Source organism: Rhinoderma darwinii, chromosome 4 (genome assembly GCF_050947455.1).
Source record: "Rhinoderma darwinii isolate aRhiDar2 chromosome 4, aRhiDar2.hap1, whole genome shotgun sequence".
Classification (NCBI taxonomy): domain Eukaryota; kingdom Metazoa; phylum Chordata; class Amphibia; order Anura; family Rhinodermatidae; genus Rhinoderma; species Rhinoderma darwinii.
Window position 1 is genome coordinate 347,703,065 of NC_134690.1, and position 19,115 is coordinate 347,722,179.

At 46.5% G+C, this 19,115-nt stretch overlaps 1 protein-coding gene across 1 annotated transcript in view; it reads right to left on the bottom strand.

The window, feature by feature from the left end:
• The window catches only part of SMYD3 (SET and MYND domain containing 3), a 655,697-nt gene extending 640,580 nt beyond the window's left edge, over positions 1–15,117 (bottom strand). Inside the window, exon 1 of the mRNA XM_075862906.1 lies at positions 14,882–15,117. Coding sequence (XP_075719021.1) covers positions 14,882–15,048 — 167 coding nt within the window. The 5' untranslated portion in view covers positions 15,049–15,117. The remainder of the gene's footprint in view (positions 1–14,881) is intronic.
• Positions 15,118–19,115: the final 3,998 nt, after the last annotated feature.

The following is a 19,115-nucleotide window of genomic DNA, read 5'->3' on the forward strand; positions in this document are numbered from 1 at the left end:
TATCCTACCCTTAGGGAGCTTAGCTTCGATAGCGCAATCGTATTCTCTATGAGGAGGTAACACTTCGGAGGCCTCCTTAGAGAAAACATCAGCGAAGTCCTGAACAAACTCAGGTAGCGTGTTCACCTCCTCAGGGGGAGAAATAGAATTAACAGAAAAACATGACGTCAAGCATTCATTACCCCATTTGGTAAGCTCCCCAGTATTCCAGTCAAACGTGGGATTATGCAACTGCAACCAGGGAAGGCCTAAAACCAAATCGGACGATAATCCCTGCATCAACAGTACAGAGCACTGCTCCAAATGCATGGAGCCAACAAGGAGTTAAAAAACAGGGGTATGCTATGTAAAATAACCATTAGCAAGAGGAGTGGAGTCGATACCCACTACAGGGACAGGTTTAGGCAAATCAATCAAAGGCATAGCTAGAGACATAGCAAATTCCACAGACATAATATTAGCAGAAGACCCTGAATCCACGAAGGCACTGCCGGTAGCAGACCTACCACCAAAAGAGACCTGAAAGGGAAGCAAGATTTTATTACGTTTCATATTTATGGGAAATACCTGTGCGCCCAAGTGACCTCCCCGATGATGACTTAGGCGCGGAAGTTTTCCGGCTGCTTATTATTGCGCCTAGGACAGGTGTTCACTTGATGCTTGTCATCCCCACAATAGAAGCAGAGACCATTCTTCCTGCGGAACTCTCTACGTTGTCGGGGGGACACGGAGGCCCCGAGTTGCATAGGAACCTCCGAGTCTTCCATGGAAGAGCGAAGCAACGGGACCTCAGGAGGCATCATGGGGGAGTCAGAGGGGAAAACAAAAAAACGTTCAAGTTGTCGTTCCCTGAGACGTCGGTCAAGTCATACCGCTAAAGCCATAACCTGGTCAAGGGAGTCAGAAGAGGGATAGCTAACTAACAGGTCTTTCAGGGCGTTCGACAGACCCAACCTAAACTGGCACCTTAAGGCAGGGTCATTCCACCGGGAAGCTACGCACCACTTCCTAAAGTCAGCACAATACTCCTCAACAGGTCTCTTACCCTGACGTAAGGTCACCAGCTGACTCTCGGCAAAGGCAGTCCTGTCAGTCTCGTCATAAATGAGTCCGAGAGCAGAAAAGAAAACATCAACGGAGGAAAGTTCAGGGGCGTCAGGAGCCAAGGAGAAGGCCCACTCTTGGGGCCCTTCCTGGAGCCGGGACATAATTATACCCACCCGCTGGCTCTCAGAACCTGAGGAGTGAGGCTTTAAGCGAAAGTAGAGCCTACAACTTTCCCGAAAGGAGAGAAAAGTCCTCCGGTCCCCGGAGAACCGGTCAGGCAACTGGAGGTGGGGTTCAAGAGGTGAGGTGAGGGGCACTACCATGGTAGCGTCAGGCTGGTTGACCCTCTGAGCCAGGGCCTGGACCTGTAGGGAGAGACCCTGCATTTGCTGGGCCAGGGTCTCAAGGGGGTCCATAGAGTGTCAGGGACCAGGGTAGACTAGGTATTTGGGCTTGTGATTATGTAATGATGGGGGTAGGGAAACGGACAAGTGAGCCCTAATCTACCCGCCACTCAGTCCCTGCCTACTTGCAACGACCCGCCCTAGGCGACGGGGTACAACTGGGTGGCGGTCCCTACGCTCAGTAAGTGCACGAGACCAACAGACAAGGGTGCACAAAGCTAAGGGAAATGGGGCAGTTGCCCACGGCAACACCGTGAGCAACAAGAGTGGTGAACGAGCCGAGTCAAACCAGGAGTGAAGGAGGTACCAAACGCAGAGCAGGAGAGTAGTCAGTAAGCCAGGGCAGTATGGAGCAGGATCAAATAGTCAGAAGCTGTAGCTGGGCCAGGAAACCACACGAGAAGAATCACAAGCAAAGGAGGAACAGGAAAGGCAGGTATAAATAGACTGAGTGGTGGAAGATGGAGTCAGTCTCAGAGACATAGACTCAGGTGCAGACTGATTACCTATGGGCGTATACACAGAAGTTGTGCCTGGCAGATCCTTTACAGGTCTGGAGTGAAATTGACTCCATGGAATAGATTGGATGCAAGACGTCATCATTCCCAACATCCGCATTCCTTCCCTTATGGAACAGGAGCTTTTCCTCCAAAATTTCCTCACTTCTGTCAATAGAAGTATTTGTTTCTCTTTTGGGAGGAAGGAATGTTGAAGGGAGGAGTCTAGTAGAACTCCTAAGAAGACCTTCTGTTTTTGGGGAGGAAGACTTGACTTCTGGATGTTGATTATCCATCCCAATTCCTGTAGTAGGGAAAGAACCTGTGACCGATGACTGTTTAAAATAGACGGAGTATCTGCTGTCAACAGGAAATCGTCTAAATATGGGATAATTACTATGCCCTGACTTCTTAAGAATGCCATAATCTCTGCCATAATTTTTGTAAAAATTCTGGGGGCGGAGGAAATGCCGAAAGGGAGCCAGACAAACTGGAAGTGAAGAATGGAAGGACCTTCTGAATCGCAAATCTGAGGAATCTCTGGTAAGCGGGGTGGATAGGGACGTGATAGTACGCATCCTTTAAAAACGATTGTACACATGGATACCTCTTCCCTTATTAGAGGAATAGTCGATCTGATAGACTCCAACTTCAATTTGCGATATTTTACCCATTTGTTTAGTAACTTCAGGTTGATTATTGTCCTGTAAGAACCGTTTGGTTTCTTGACTAGGAAGATCTTTGAATCGTGGCCCTTGAATTTTTCGTTGTGGGGAACTGGAGTAATTGCTCTCAATTTGAGCAGTTTATGGACCTCCAGGATAAGGATCTGATGAAGGTCTTTTGCTTGGTACTTGGTTATTAGAAATTTCTCTGGGGGAATGGAGGAGAATTCTAATTTGTACCCTTCTTTTATAATCTTTGGAACCCAAGGGTTCTGTGTTATTCCGGTCCATTTGGAATAAAAATGTAGGAGTCGTCTCCCCACACTCTTGGCGTCATTGCTTTGAGGGCTGAAATGAGTTATTGGGGTTAAGGAGATATCTTCGACACCTTCCTCCCTTGGGGTAACTCCAGCGACCAGACTTTCCTTTCGCGCTGTTGTTCTGTAAGGTTGGCCCCCTCTGTTTGTGAAACCTCCGAACCTGAGGGTTTTTTTTTTAGGTTTCTCTTCTGGAAACCCCTTTTTCCTATCTGCTGTGTTCTCCAGCATGTTATCCAGGAGAGGACCGAACAGTAGAGAACCTGTAAATGGGATAGAACATAACTTGTTCTTGGACTTCGTATCTCCTGACCACATTTTGAGCCATAATGCTCTTCTAGCAGCATTTAAGAGAGATCCATTCCTGGCAGCAAATCTAATGGATTCCGCTGAAGCGTCTACCAAGAATCCGGTTGCCATCTTTAGTAAGGGTAGAGATTCTAATAGATCTTGACGTGATGTCTTCATCATCAAATGGGTCTCCAGCTGGTTTAACCATATAAACATTGCTCTTGCTACAGATGTGGCCGCGATATTCGTAGAGATCAAAGCGGATGAAGATTCCCAAGCTCTTTTCAGCAGTCCGTCTGCCTTCCGGTCCATGGGGTCCTTCAACTGAGAGGAATCTTCAAATGAGATTGCGTTTTTTTTTTTAGCAACCCTGGCTACTGGGACATCTACTTTTGGGATCTCATCCCAGGATTTAGTGTCTTCTGTATCAAAGAGAAGTCTGTTTTTAAATTCTCTTGAAATGAAGTCTTTTTTCCGAATCTTCCCATTCAGCCGTTACCATTCTCTTGAGATTTTCGTTTATTGGAAAAAAAATTGTTTTCTTCTCCGATAAGCCCCCAAACATCTCATCCTGGATGGTATGGGGTTGGTCTTCTTCGGGAATATCCATGGTCTCCCGTATTGCCTGGATTAAGGTATCGGACATCTCAGAAGAGAAGAACATTTTTTTCTCTTGGGTAGATGAAGTTGAAGGCAAGAGTTCCTGTCCTTCTTCTAACTCACCCTCCGATAGGTAATAACACTCCTGCTCCGAGTCAAACCACTGAGATGGAGGGCAATATTTTTGTTCCACTTCAGTACGTGGCCTTTTTGCCCGGGAGTAGTTCCTTGAGGAGGGGCGAGGGAGGCTACTGACTGACTCACTTCTTCGCGAATCATAGCCCTAAGTTCAGACATAAATGTCGGTTGTTCCTCCTTTAGTAATTTTGCAATACAATCTTGACACAATTGTTTCCTATGTGACTCTAAAAAATGTGCGACTTGTGCGAAAAAATTGCCAACCTTCTTTTTATCAGTTTGTCTCTGAGAGGAATCTTTATCCTAAATAAAACAGAAGGCAGGTAAAGTATGGTGTTGTTAGGGATCTGCCAGGTACTACGTCTAGGTATACTCCTGGGATTAATCAATCCACACCTGAGGCCAGACCTGTTCGACTGACACCCTCTCCCACCAACCAGGGTGGCAGGCTCAGGAGTGGGAGAGCCTATCGCGGCCTGGTCAGTCGGAGTTAGCTCCGCCCCCTGTCCTTTATTACCTGCTGTGTTCTCCTCCTCAGTGCTTGTAATTCTTTTGGATTCCTGGCCCCACTGCTGCTTGTTCCAGCCTGCTTCTGCCGTGCTTCTGCCTTGCTGCTGTTCTGCTTAACCTGCTTTGCTTTGCCTCCGGCTTGCTTCCTCCTCCGTGCTCACTTGGGTATACTCCACCTTATCCTGGTCCTGACTACTCATTCACCGCTCCGTTTCCTCGCGGCGTTCCGTGGGCTACTGCCCCTACCCTTGCGTGTTCCCTGTTTGTTTTCCCGTGCACTTAGACAGCGTAGGGACCGCCGCCCAGTTGTACCCCGTCGCCTAGGGCGGGTCGTTGCAAGTAGGCAGGGACAGGGCGGTGGGTAGATTAGGGCTCACTTTCCCTTCACCTCCTTCCTGCCATTACAGGTGTACTTACATATGGAGTCATAACCCTCACCCCAAGGGTGAGACTCACGTGACCCTGGGACATATCCGGAATTCCATCAGAACGAGGAAGTTCCATTCTGCAACAAGTAAAAGATAATGCAATATCCACAAGGTATAAATCCAAGTTAGAGGCATCAGCTCTAACTACATACCTGTGCGTGTCCCTTTAAATGCGGGCGTTTTGGATTTCCAGCCTTCCAAGATGGCCGCGGACCGGAAGTAGCCCGACGTCATTTCCAGTTGCGGTTATTCGGTTGAGGTGCGGCCGCGTCATAGCCGGTGACTGAGGTTTCCGGCTATGCGGCGCTACGAGGATGTTTTGCCGGCGTTTCCAACCCTTTGGAGCAGCCAGTCCCCACATGGTCACACAGCCAGGCCGAAGCCTGCTCGGGAATCCCGAACCCCACACACTACCAGAATCCTGCCTAGGATTCCTAAGGTAGGTGTTTCAGGTTGGGAGCTAAGGGACCTCTCATTAGAGGGGTATTAGCCTAGGCTTTAGGAGGAATAGAAGGGGGAGTGCACGGACTCCCCGATCTTGCCCCCGCCCGAGTTTTCTCCTGACAGCACTACAGGAGCGACGTCTCTCTGCTCCTGACCTGTAGGGATATGAAGAAAACTGGCAAGTCGGTGGTGAGAGGGGCCTTTTAACCTCTCTGTCTTCCTGTCCCTATAGAGGTCAATAGGGCAACCTCCTGTGGTGCTGTCATGAGGGATGTACTGGAAATTGGGCTTGTATAATATTGTAATTTTCTGAGAAACTACATTTTGGGTTTTCGTTAACTGTTAGCCATAATCATCAACACTAATGGAAAAAAATGCTGGAAATACATCACTCTGTATGTAATGAGTCTATATAATATATGAGTTTCACTTTTTGAATCGAATTACTGAAATAAATTAACTTTTTGATGATATTCTAATTCATTGAGAAGGACTAGTATGTTCTTTGTGGAGATTAAAGTTCCTGTACATGGTAGTCTATACGATTCATGTTTATTATTAGACCACATATGTTCACACAGGGCGGATACGATGCGTAAGGCCTCATTCACACGACAGGGTCCGAGTGTCGGCCGGGAAAATCGGCCGTTTTTGGCCGATTTTCCCGGCCGGTTTGCATCCGTTTTGCATCCGTTCCGATTCCGTTCCGGGCCGAGTTGCCGTTTTTACCGGCCGATTTGGACCCGATTTGCATCCGTTTTTTTCCCTGTCCGTTTTAAAATCGGATGAATTTAGCCCTTTGTAGATAATGCCACAGCCCCCCTGGTAGGTAATGCCACCCAGCCCCCTGTAGGCGATGCCACACAGCCCCCTGCAGGCGATGCCACACAGCCCCCTGCAGGCGATGCCACACAGCCCCCTGCAGGCGATGCCACACAGCCCCCTGCAGGCGATGCCACCCAGCCCCCTGTAGGTAATGCCATCAAGTCCCCTGTAGGTAATGCCACCAAGTCCCCTGTAGGTAATGCCACCAAGTCCCCTGTAGGTATTGCCACCAAGTCCCCTGTAGGTAATGCCACCAAGTCCCCTGTAGGTAATGCCACCAAGTCCCCTGTAGGCGATGCCACACAGCCCCCTGTAGGCGATGCCACACAGCCCCCTGTAGGCGATGCCACACAGCCCCCTGTAGGCGATGCCACACAGCCCCCTGTAGGCGATGCCACACAGCCCCCTGTAGGCGATGCCACACAGCCCCCTGTAGGCAATGCCACCCACCCTGCCCCCTGTAGGCGATGCCACCCACCCTGCCTCCTGTAGGCGATGCCACCCACCGTGCCCCCTGTAGGCGATGCCACCCACCCTGCCCCCTGTAGGTGATGCCACCCTGCCCCCTGTAGGTGATGCCACCCTGCCCCCTGTAGGTGATGCCACCCTGCCCCCTGTAGGCGATGCCACACAGCCCCCTGTAGGCGATGCCACACAGCCCCCTGTAGGCGATGCCACACAGCCCCCTGTAGGCGATGCCACACAGCCCCCTGTAGGCGATGCCACACAGCCCCCTGTAGGCGATGCCACACAGCCCCCTGTAGGCAATGCCACCCACCCTGCCCCCTGTAGGCGATGCCACCCACCCAGCCTCCTGTAGGTGATGCCACCCACCCTGCCCCCTGTAGGTGATGCCACCCACCCTGCCCCCTGTAGGTGATGCCACCCTGCCCCCTGTAGGTGATGCCACCCTGCCCCCTGTAGGTGATGCCACCCTGCCCCCTGTAGGTGATGCCACACAGTCCCCTGTATGTTGCACCCATCCCCCCCCCCTTCCAGGAGAAGTCACTGACTTCAATGTCCATATATGGACAGTGTAGTCACTGACTTCTCCTGAAGAGGAATTCCCTGCCACAGGTCGGGAATTCCGCTTCAGAAGTGAGTCACGTCACTGTGTCCATATATGGACAGTGTAGTCACTCACTTCTCCTGTAGCGGAATCCCCGGCCATAGAGTCGGGGATTTCGCTGCAGAAGTGAGTGACTTCGCTGTGTCCATATATGGACAGTGTAGTCACTGACTTCTCCTGTAGTGGAATCCCCGGCCATAGAGTCGGGGATTTCGCTGCAGAAGTGAGTGACTTCGCTGTGTCCATATATGGACAGTGTAGTCACTCACTTCTCCTGTAGCGGAATCCCCGGCCATAGAGTCGGGGATTCCGCTGCAGAAGTGCGTGACTTCGCTGTGTCCATATATGGACAGTGTAGTCACTCACTTCTCCTGTAGCGGAATCCCCGGCCATAGAGTCGGGGATTTCGCTGCAGAAGTGAGTGACTTCGCTGTGTCCATATATTGGCAGTGTAGTCACTCACTTCTCCTGTAGCGGAATCCCCGGCCATAGAGTCGGGGATTCCGCTGCAGAAGTGCGTGACTTCGCTGTGTCCATATATGGACAGTGTAGTCACTCACTTCTCCTGTAGTGGAATCCCCGGCCATAGAGTCGGGGATTTCGCTGCAGAAGTGAGTGACTTCGCTGTGTCCATATATGGACAGTGTAGTCACTCACTTCTCCTGTAGCGGAATCCCCGGCCATAGAGTCGGGGATTCCGCTGCAGAAGTGCGTGACTTCGCTGTGTCCATATATGGACAGTGTAGTCACTCACTTCTCCTGTAGCGGAATCCCCAATCCCCAGCCGGGGATTGGGGATTCCGACTCCTACAGCGAGCAATAAAAGATCCTCCTCCTCACATGCACTCTGCACTGTGAGGAGGAGAGAGAGTGCGCGAGCGACGGTAGACCCGGCCATCACTCGGAACACATTCCGGTGATGGCCGTGTATTACCCGGCCCCATAGACTTCTATGGGAGCCGGGCGGCCGGGCACCCGGCTGAAAATAGAGCATGTCCTATTTTTTGACGGGCGGTTTTCCCGGCCGTCAAAAAATCGGTCGTGTGAATAGCCCCATTAGGGGTCTATTATTCCTAATGCAGCCGGGTGCCGGCCGATTTATGAACGGCCGGCACCCGGCCGGGAATCCCTGTCGTGTGAATTCCGCCTAATAGTACACAGCCTTGGACCCCATAGGGAATTCTGGCTGAAAAACCGCACCAAATTGTGCGGTAAAAAAAACAAAAGCTTATACTTACCAGTAGTTAAGCCGACGCGTCCCTCTGAAGTCTTGCAGGCCGGCCTCTTGGGATGACTGCTGCAGCCTGTGATTGGCTGCAGCAGAGACATGGGATGAAAAGTCATCCCAAGAGGCCAGCTGTAGGATGTCAGAGGGAAGCGTCGCCATGACTAAAGGTAAGCATAACTTTTTTTTTTTGTTTCTTTGCTGCGATTTTTGACGTAATAGCAGATTCTCGCCGCAAAAACCGCAACATTTGTTGCGGGTATTAACCCCCCATTAAATTCAATGGGGGAAACCAGCAACAGAAAACCAGTGATTCCGCAGCATAAACTGACATGCTGCGGAATAAAAAAATGCACCGCAGGTCAATTTATGAACGATTTTTCGGCTGATTTATTATGCAGCATGTGGATGTGATTTGTTCAAATCTCATCCACTCTGCTCCTACTGTATTACTCTGCGGATTTTCCGCAATGAAATATGTTGCAGAAAATCAACAATATTTATGATACGTGTGGGCATACTTTAAGGCTGGCTACCCACGTAGGGTAAACCCTGCGGAATTTCCGTAACGGAATTCTATGCGGAAATTCCGTAGTATATACAGTAGCAGCAAAGTGGATGAGATTTTGAAAATCTCATGCCCACGCTGCGGAACAAAACCGCAGCGTAAACGTTAATAAATTGACCTGCGGTGCGGAATTTAAATCTGCATGTTAATTTATGCTGCGTTTTCGTTGATTTTCTGTTGCGGGTTTTCCCCATTGAATTCAATAGGGATGCAAAACCCACAACAGAAAGCCAAGCGTTGCAACTTTTGCGGCGGAGTTGTAGCGAATCCGTTGCAAAAATCGTAACTAAGGGAAAAAATATATAGATCATACTTTACCCTGAAGTCTCTCCTTCTTCCTGCAGTCTGGCCTTCTGGGATGAGGTTGCATCCCATGTGACTGATGCAGCCAATCACAAGCTGCAGCATCAAATGGCCTGCAGTCATCCCAGGAGGCCAGACTATGCGCAGAGAAGACGGTAAGTATGATCATTTTTTTTTGTTGAAATTCCATTTGAAAAAAACAGTTCTTTCGACGGAGGGTGCTGCGGGTTCCAGATCGGATATGCTGTGCAGTTTTTACGCAGCGTATGCGACCTGTGGGAACACGGCCTTAGGCTGGATTCACACATTGAATATTTATTGCAGGTTTTGGTGGAAATTTTGATGCAGATTTTTGAGCCAAAGCAAGGAGTAGATTCAGGAGTAAGGACAAGTATTAATTCTTCTTCCTTCATATTTCCTATTACTTTTGAAAGCACTTCGGGCTTTGGCTCAAATCTGCAACAAATATGCGATGTGTAAACACTCTATTCACGCTTTACGTTTATAACGGAAGCCACTGCGCACAGCCAGATCCAGCACTCGACATATAGGAAGGACGTCAGGAAGCCCACATGATCACCAGCAGGACAACAGCTAAAAAAGTTAAGGTTATATATATATATATATATATATATATATATATATATATATATATATATATATATATATATATATATATATATTTAATTATTTATTTTTTATGTGAATTTTGGGGCCTCCTATTAGGATGTTTTCCAGACAGAATTTCATGATTGAATAGGCCTGAGGTGCCAAACATAAGAAACACCCCAAAAAAGACTCAATTTTGGAAGCTACACCCCTCACGGCATTTTGACCACACAGGTGTTTCATAGAATTTTTAGAATTGGGCTGTGAAAAATAAAACTATATATTTTTTTCAAAAATATGTTGTTTTAGTTAAAATGCATCATATTTACAAATTCAGGATATAAAGAACCCCACAAATTGTAAAGCAATTTTTTTCTCAGCACAGCCATGTGTCATATGTAGTTATAAACTTCTGCTTGGAAACACGGCAGGGCTCTGAAGGGAGCGCAGATTTTGCTGAAATGTTTTTTTTTTAAGCCATGTCTCATTAGTAAGGCCGCAGAGGAAAGCCCCAAAAAGTGACCCCATTTGGGAAACTACACCCCTCAATGAGCTCATCTAGGGGTGTAGTAAGCATTTTGACCACACAGGTTTATCAATGAATTTGTTAGACTGGGGCTGTCAAAATGGAAAATCTATTTTTTTTCCAATAATATGTAGTTTTTGCTTAAATTATCCACTTTCACAAGGACCAGGGGAGAAAAAGAAACCCAAAATGCGTTACACCGTTTCTCAGAGTATGGACAGTGGCGGATTATCATATGGGCGATTCGGGCGGCCGCCCGGGGCCCGAGGCTCCCAGGGGGCCCATGGCAGCCCGAACCGCACATCATTTTGCAAACCTATTCAGCGCGCTAGCGCTGCTACAAGCCGAAGATGAGGAGGGGAGGAGCAGAGAATTGGCCGGGATCCAGGGGTAGGACACGCCTCCCTGACAAGTGCGGGCGCCGCCATTGAGTAACAGAACAGCGACGGACGGCTGTTCTGTTACTCCAAAGCTGCAAGAAGAGCCGGGCGGGCGGTCACCGGCGCTGAGGTCAGTACAGGCTTATCCTCCTGCCCAACTGGTTCCCGACCGCTGGCTGTATTTTTACGGCCAGCGGTCAGGGACGGGTCCTTAAAACCCGAGCCATAGACTTTCTACGGCTCGGGTTTTAACATGCTGCCCGCGCGATCGGGCAGCTGAATGTCGGGTCTCCGGCTGTCAGTGACTGCCGGGGACCCTGAGGAGAAGACAGAAGCAGCTATTCTGCTTCTGTCTTCTCCGATGTCTTACACAGCGTTCAATGAACGCTGTGTATAGGAATAGAGACAGCAGCAGCGGCGCTGTCTCTATTCCTCCCGGTGATCATGTGACTGGTCACATGATCGCCGGGTGCCGTTAGTGGCAGACTGTTGCTGGGTCTAACTAGACCCAGCACAGCCCTATTAGTGACAATCGTCACTATGAGAGGGCTGATTTCCCCTGTAACTGGGGCTGCTGTGCAGCTCCAGTTACAGTGGAAAAACATGGTGTAAAAGAAAGAAAAAGTATATATAAAGTTCCCCAAAGGTCTTTTTTGACCTTTGAGGATCAGACCACAGTAATAAAAAAATAATAAAGTAAAGTGCAAAAAAAAATTAAATAATAAATACACATAAAATACCCACCCCCAAAAAAAACATTCCCCCCGCCAATCATTGTTGTAACGCTAGCGCTGACCCAATTACCCTAATATAGACATGTAATATATTAAAATTTACAGTAGACAATGGCGATCACAAATAAAAGGTCTATTTTAGGGTAAAACTATGTTATTACCAAAAAAAATAGCTGAAACGTAAAAAAGCTTATTTTTTTTACTATTATTTTCAAACTTTATGAATAAAAATTCTAAAATAGCAAAAAAGGTGTGTATAAAAACGATAAAAAACGAAACCTGCATTGTCTACGGAAAAAACGTCGCAAAAATCACGTCGTTTTAATTTATTTTTTATAAAAATGTGTGTTTGGTGCAACTTTGTAATTACGTTTTATTAAAAAATATTTTCACTTTTTGAGATACAGCTGCTTTGTATCCTGTATCCGTCAGGTCAGCAGGACTGACGGGATCAGTGACACGGGCCCTGCGCTAAATTATAATCTTAGATGTGATAGATTTGAGGTGGATCCTGCGTTTCACTGATCCTGTCAGTCCTGCTGACCTGACGGATACAGGATACAAAGCAGCTGTATCTCAAAAAGTAAAAATATTTTTTAATAAAATCAATCAATCACACACATACTAATATATATATATATATATATATATATATATATAAAATTATGATATAAAGTTTTTAAATGTGTACATAACATTGTGGCACTATATACAAGGGGGGGCGCTGTGTGGCACTATATACAAGGGGGGGCGCTGTGTGGCACTATATACAAGGGGGAGCGCTGTGTAGCACTATATACAAGGGGGGGCTGTGTAGTGCTATCCACAGTGGTATGTGTGTGGCGCTCTTTATAGGGGGGGGGCTTTTTGGTGCTATTTACAAGAGGGGGAGGGCTGTGTGGCGCTCTCTACAGGGGGCTGTATGGCACTATCTATATGGGGCTGTGTGTAACGCTCTCTACGGGGGGAATGTGTGATATATAGAGGGGGCTGTGTATGGCGATATCTATGGGGGTGTGTAATATCTACAGGGGCTGTGTGTGGCACTATGTACAGGGGGCTGTGTGTGGCACTATGTACAGGGGGCTGTGTGTGTATGTGGCGTTTTACAGTGTGTGGTATTATATTCAGGCACGCAGTGTTTAGTGCTATTATATTTAGGGGCACAGTATGTGGCACCATAATAACTTTATTTTCGTTTATAGGTGTGGAAATGTTGGAAAAGTGAGGAGACGTCTGAGTGGCAAATTCTGCAGAAATGAGTCATGGCCGGGAGAAGTCGTCATGAGCGCTGGATCGGATGGAGAAGAAAAGAGGAAGAAAACTACTAGAATCTGAGACGTCGTCACCTGTGAGTCACTAGATTTATAGAGAATCTGTCACCTCTCCTGACATGTTTATTATAGGAATCCTTGTATTTCACAAAAAGTCTTTCTGTAGTCCAGGACTGATAGACAATTCCCCTTGTCAGGAGGATGTGTCCCTGCACAGTGTGATACTCTCAGTATGTATGGACACAGCCCTGTGACAAGGGAAATCGTAACACTGTTAATGCTTGCCCAGAAAGGTAGTGTTAAAAATAGTTACGGCGCGGCAGGGCGGCGGTGAGGAAGGGGGGCCCAAGTTTGGGTAACAGCCCAGGGCCCATGGTCTACTTAATCCGCCACTGAGTATGGAAATACCCCGCATGTGCTTGCAATAAGAAATATATTTTGCAGCCGTTCTGTAAGATTTGAAGCAATTTTTAAATGAGTATTTTTTATGAATGCCTGTGTTTAAAGGATGGATTAATGAGTAATATGGTTCCTTACCAAAATAGAAGTATCAACATTTATGCATAAGGGTTCATTTACACCTTTTAGTCAGATCGCATTTTTTGTCGTAATACCGTGACAAAAAAAATGCAATATGACTACGTGTAAATAAACCCTAATTGTTTATTCAATAAAGTTGCCCATTGAAGTCTGTGGAGAGTAATTAAAATATGAATACATCCGTATGTGACCTGTATTACATCATTTTTTTTATCAGTATTGCATCAGTTTATGATTCACCTATCTCCCTAAAAGACAGTCCGTCAGCATCATCCGTAATACTTCCGTATTACAGACTTTTACCAATACGCTGCTGTGAAACAGATCTAAAGATAATGACCTGATACAACTGCCCTGTGGTCAATTATCTACAACTGTATTGTATTAAACCCAAAAAGCAGAAAATCAATAATGCGGATTCCTTTATCAAAGGGAATTACGCTATGTTCACACGGAGTATTTTGCAGGCAGAATTTCTGCCTCAAAATTCCGTTTGGAAGTTTGAGGCAGATTTTCCTCTCCCTGCACGCCGATTTTCGCGGCGTTTTTTGCCCGCGGCCATTGGGCGCTGCGGGCATAAAATGCCGCGAAATACGCTTTCTCTGCCTCCCATTGAAGTCAATGGGAGGTCAGAGGCGGAAACGCCCGAAGATAGGGCATGTCGCTTCAATCTCCCGCGAGCCGGTTTTACTGCTCGCGGGAGAAAACCGCCCCCGCCTCCCATTGAAATCGACGGGAGGCATTTTTGGGCCGTTTTTGACTCGTTTTTTGGCGCGGTTTCAGCGTCCAAAAACTCAGTGTGAACCTTAGGCTATGTTCACACGGAGTATTTTGACTAGTTTTTTGACACGAAAACCGCGTCACAAAACTCGTCAAAAACGGGCCGAAAATGCCCCCCATTGATTTGAATGGGAGGAGTCGGCGTCTTTTTCCCGCGAGCAGTAAAACTGCCTCGCGGGAAAAAAAAGCGACATGTCCCATCTTCGGGCGTTTCCGCCTCTGACCTCCCATTGACTTCAATGGGAGGCAGAGAAAGCGTACTTCACGGTGTTTTATGCCCGCGGCGCTCAATGGCCGCGGGTGAAAAACTCTGCGAAAAACTCTGCGAAAATCGGCGTGCAGGGAGAGGAAAATCTGCCTCAAACTTCCAAACGGAATTTTGAGGCAGATATTCCTCCTGCAAAATACTCAGTGTGAACATAGCCATAATTATACTGGCTTCATATGTGCACTGCACGCTTGATAATACTGATACATTTTGTTTTCTAATTATCAAGATTAAAACTAAAACAATCACGTTCATTGGTGAATAAAAAAGAAATCAGTGTGAACCTCTACACAGATACACATAAGCTACGCTCGGAAAGCAATCCCGATTGGAGGAATGAGGAGGCGTAGAATGTCAAATGCCAACAGCTCCGCCCTGTGTTCTGATTGGCTGGCCGCCGGACACCGACGTATATATAATTCTAGTAAACCAATAGTACCTGCGCAAGCAGTGGTCGCACACCGAAGCTCCCCTGGGATGGCTCTTGCACGTAGTGTAAACGAAAGGCTCCGCGCATGTCACTAACTCGTTAACAGGAAAGTCTCTGGTGGCTCGGAGACCGTTACCTTTCCCGGGGCTCAGGAATTTCTCAAAATTTCCCGCCATTCTAAAAGAGAGCTGTCAAGTCTTTCGAATGCGCGCTCCCGCTACGGACTCCTGCGTGCTCGCTTCAGGTCTTGCGTATTCGGAATCGTTCATAAAGGGGCGTGGCCAGGTCCAGTACTGAGCGGAAGCGGCGGCCGTGTAGTTAACACACTTTTGTGCGGTATTTCACTACAGAATCAGGAAGAGTGAACTTGTATTCTTTTCCAGTCACACTTTGGATTAGGTACTGCAGCGGTTTTTTTTTTAGTCACAACATTCTGCTGTTGCTGGTTGCAGTACTGCACGGTCATTATCCGTAAAACGTAAACCGCATCCACTGAGCACTTCAGCTGTTCATACATGTTACTATGTGAGCAAAGAGAGGAATGTATATGCACAGAGTCCCTGCGGCTAAATTCTAAGGTGCCCTATTAGGTTATGGCTACACTGCGACTTTGGCCAAGACGCAGGTTGCACAGCCAATAATCGCAGCGTTGCGCTGGCTGCATGGCGGTAACAAGTGAATGTGGCTGCGTTGTGCCCCGTAGATTGTAACAACCGAAACATGACCGTTCAGGGAGCCGTATTCCTAGCATTAGACACCTAGCATCGTTCATAACTATAATAGTAGGGATACGGCTGCATGTACTGTGTTCCATCCGGGAAATGTGTCCGACATATGGTCTATCTCACGGACCGAACACGGCTGTGTAAATTTCTTGCGACTTTCACTTTTATTACTGTGAATCAGCCAGCGCTACACTGCGATTACACAGCAATCTTTTGCATTTGGCCAAAGTCGCCGTGTAGCCCTAGCCTTGGGTCTTATTCACACGAACGTTGAATACATCCGTGTGACTCCCATTAAAACAACAGCCATCACACGGACCTATGCAATTCCATGGGGCCATTCAGTGTTTTTCACGCAGCCTGTTTCCGTTGCGTTAAACTCACTGCACGTCCTATTGTGCGTTCTTTGGGGATCCTGCACCCATTGAAGTCAATGGGTGCTTGAAAATCACGGACGTATATCCATGTGCTGTCCGTGATTCACGCACCAGTTCCTTAAAATGCAAAGAAATAAAGAAATGTGCACCAACACTGTCATCAACAAGTGATGCCACACGGAACTGCATCTCATGAAAAACGTGTCAGTTTTTTGCATTGTTAGGCTGTGTTCATACCACATTTATTGTGCATTCAGCCTATGCACTGAAAGGGTCCACGTACACAACAGATGATAAAAAAGTATCCATTTGGAAACCACCAGTATTTACAGTGGGAATTTTTCTTTTATCACTCTTGGTAGCTGTGCAGTGTAAATTCTGCTTTCCTTTCTCCAGGCTCACTAACTTCCACTACCAAGGCCACATTTACACCTATTTATTATCATTGCTCTCAACTAAGTATAGTTTCCACCAGGGGCCTAACTAGCAAAGACTGGGCCCCATGGCAAACTCTTGACTGCCCCCCCCCCAGGTGCCACAAGCAGCCCCCCTTATAGAGAGTGCCCCCTGTAGAATGTGCCATACAGCCCGACTGTATATAGCGCTATACAGCTCCTGCTGTATCTAGTGCCACACAGCCCCCCCCCCACTTAGTAGATAGTGCCACACACAGACACCTGTAGATTGCGCCACACTCAGGCCCCTCTAGATAGAGCCACAGTCCTCCCCCTTGTAAATAGTGCCACACAGCTCCCCCATGTGTATAGTGCCACACAGTCCCCCCTTGTGTATAGTGCCACACAGCCCCCCCTTGTGTATAGTGCCACACAGCCCCCCCTTGTGTATAGTGCCACACAGCCCCCCCTTGTGTATAGTGCCACACAGCGCCCCCCCCCCCCTTTGTGTATAGTGCCACAAGGCAATGGCGCATCCGAGAAAGTTGTATCAGCCAGGGAGATATCAATCAAACATGGAAAGGTGGGTTTGGAGGCAGGACTATGTGACTCTTCAGGATAGCGGCACTGCCCCATGACCCTTTAGTGAGTAATTAGCATATAGTGTGCGCCGTTTTAAAAGTGGATTTTTAAAGATTTTGCTGCATCTGAAAAATTGTTTGGAAATATTGTCAGGTCATGTATTACCGCATGGTGGCAGTTCAAGGGGTTAAAACTACCAGACAGGTTCCCATGAAATATACAATGAATTGAGAACAATTCCATCTGCCCTGATATTTTGTTATTATAAATATATCCTATATAGTTACAGCTCCAGAACCAAGCTCTGACATATATACAGCACCAGAACCAGCTCTGACATATATACAGCACCAGAACAAGCTCTGACATATATACAGCACCAGAACCAAGCTCATACATATATACATCACCAGAACAAACCTCAGTACATAAATACAGCATTGGAACCAAGCTCAGTACATATATACATGCCCAGAACCAAGCTCATTACATATATACAGTACCACAACAAATCTCATACGTATATACAGCACCAGAACAAAGATCAGTACATATATACAACACTAGAACCAAGCTCAGCACATATATACAACACCAGAACCAAGCTCAGCACATATATACAACACCAGAACAAATACAGCTCAATTTAGTGCAACCCCTGCCGTATAGGTTTGTACGGAGAAGAAGTTAGGGAAAAATTTGCGTTTTTCTCTGGCGCAGCCGGTATTCGTGAAGATCACTCAACCGAGTCGGCAGACAAGGTGAGTAAAACAAATTTGTAATTCGTACAATAACACAACAATAAATTGTTTCGAGACCGAACAGGTCTCTTCCTCAGGCAGAGTACAAATGGTTAAAAAGAACGCAAACCCTGTTATATAACCGGGAAAGGAGTCGGCAATGCTAACCACTACCAGGTCAAAAGTAATAGGTAATTTTGTCTTTAAAAACAATGTGTGGGTAAATGCAAATAAAATGACATAAAAAACAATTAAAAATGTATTATAGTCAATCTAATATCGGAGTTATTCTTTTATATTAAAATATGAATGAAATTAATTTTAAGAACATATAAACTCTTATAATGACATAAAAACTCATAAGTATACGTATATTTTAGTAACTCTTTATAATTAAGTATGATATTTAATGATTTAATATAAAAAAAATGTACAATTTAATAGTAGCAGAACAAACTGGCAGGTATTGGAAATGGGGGTCTTTGTTATTAGTGTGGTAATCACGGATTATATAGTAGTCTCCATCACTTCATTAAGACCTTCCGGTATTAAGGTCTTTAATTTGTATATCCAATAGTGCTCTCTTCTACAGAGAGACTCAAAACGATTTGTTTTAGATTCAGATATATGTTCGATAGGGGTAATGGTGAAACTATATACAGCACAAGAACAAAGCTCATACATACATACATACAGCACCAGAACCAAGCTCATACATATATACATCACCAGAACAAACCTCAGTACATAAATACAGCATTAGAGCCAAGCTCAGTACATATATACAGTACCACAACAAATCTCAAACGTATATACAGCACAAGAACAAAGTTCAGTACATATATACAACACCAGAACCAAGCTCGGCACATATATACAACACCAGAACAAATACAGCTCAATTTAGTGCAACCCCTGCCGTATAGGTTTGTACGGCGTAAAACGACAGCTCCCAGCATGGCCCGAACAATGGTAAGGATATGCTGGGAGATGCTGTTTCACAAAAAAAATCATACCACCCATCATCTCGCTGCAGATCATACAGTGACTACAGTAATGATTAGAGGCAGAATAAAGTGACTCACCGGTGATGTCTCAGATTCTAGTTCTTTTCTTCTCCCTCCGGTCCAGATCTCTATGATGGATTTCTTCCGGCCACGACCCATTTCTACAGTTTTCCGCTCAGATGTCTTCAGCTTCTTACTTTTAAAACATTTTTGCACCTATAAACGAAGTTAAAATTCTCAACACCTCTAAATATAATAAAGCGCCATACCTCACCACTAACTGTAATAGCACCATACACTGTGTCCCTGATTAGAATAGTACCATAGACTGTGTCACACACACACACACACACACACACACACACACACACACATCGTGCCCCCTGTAGATAGTGCCCCATAGCCTCCTGTAGATAG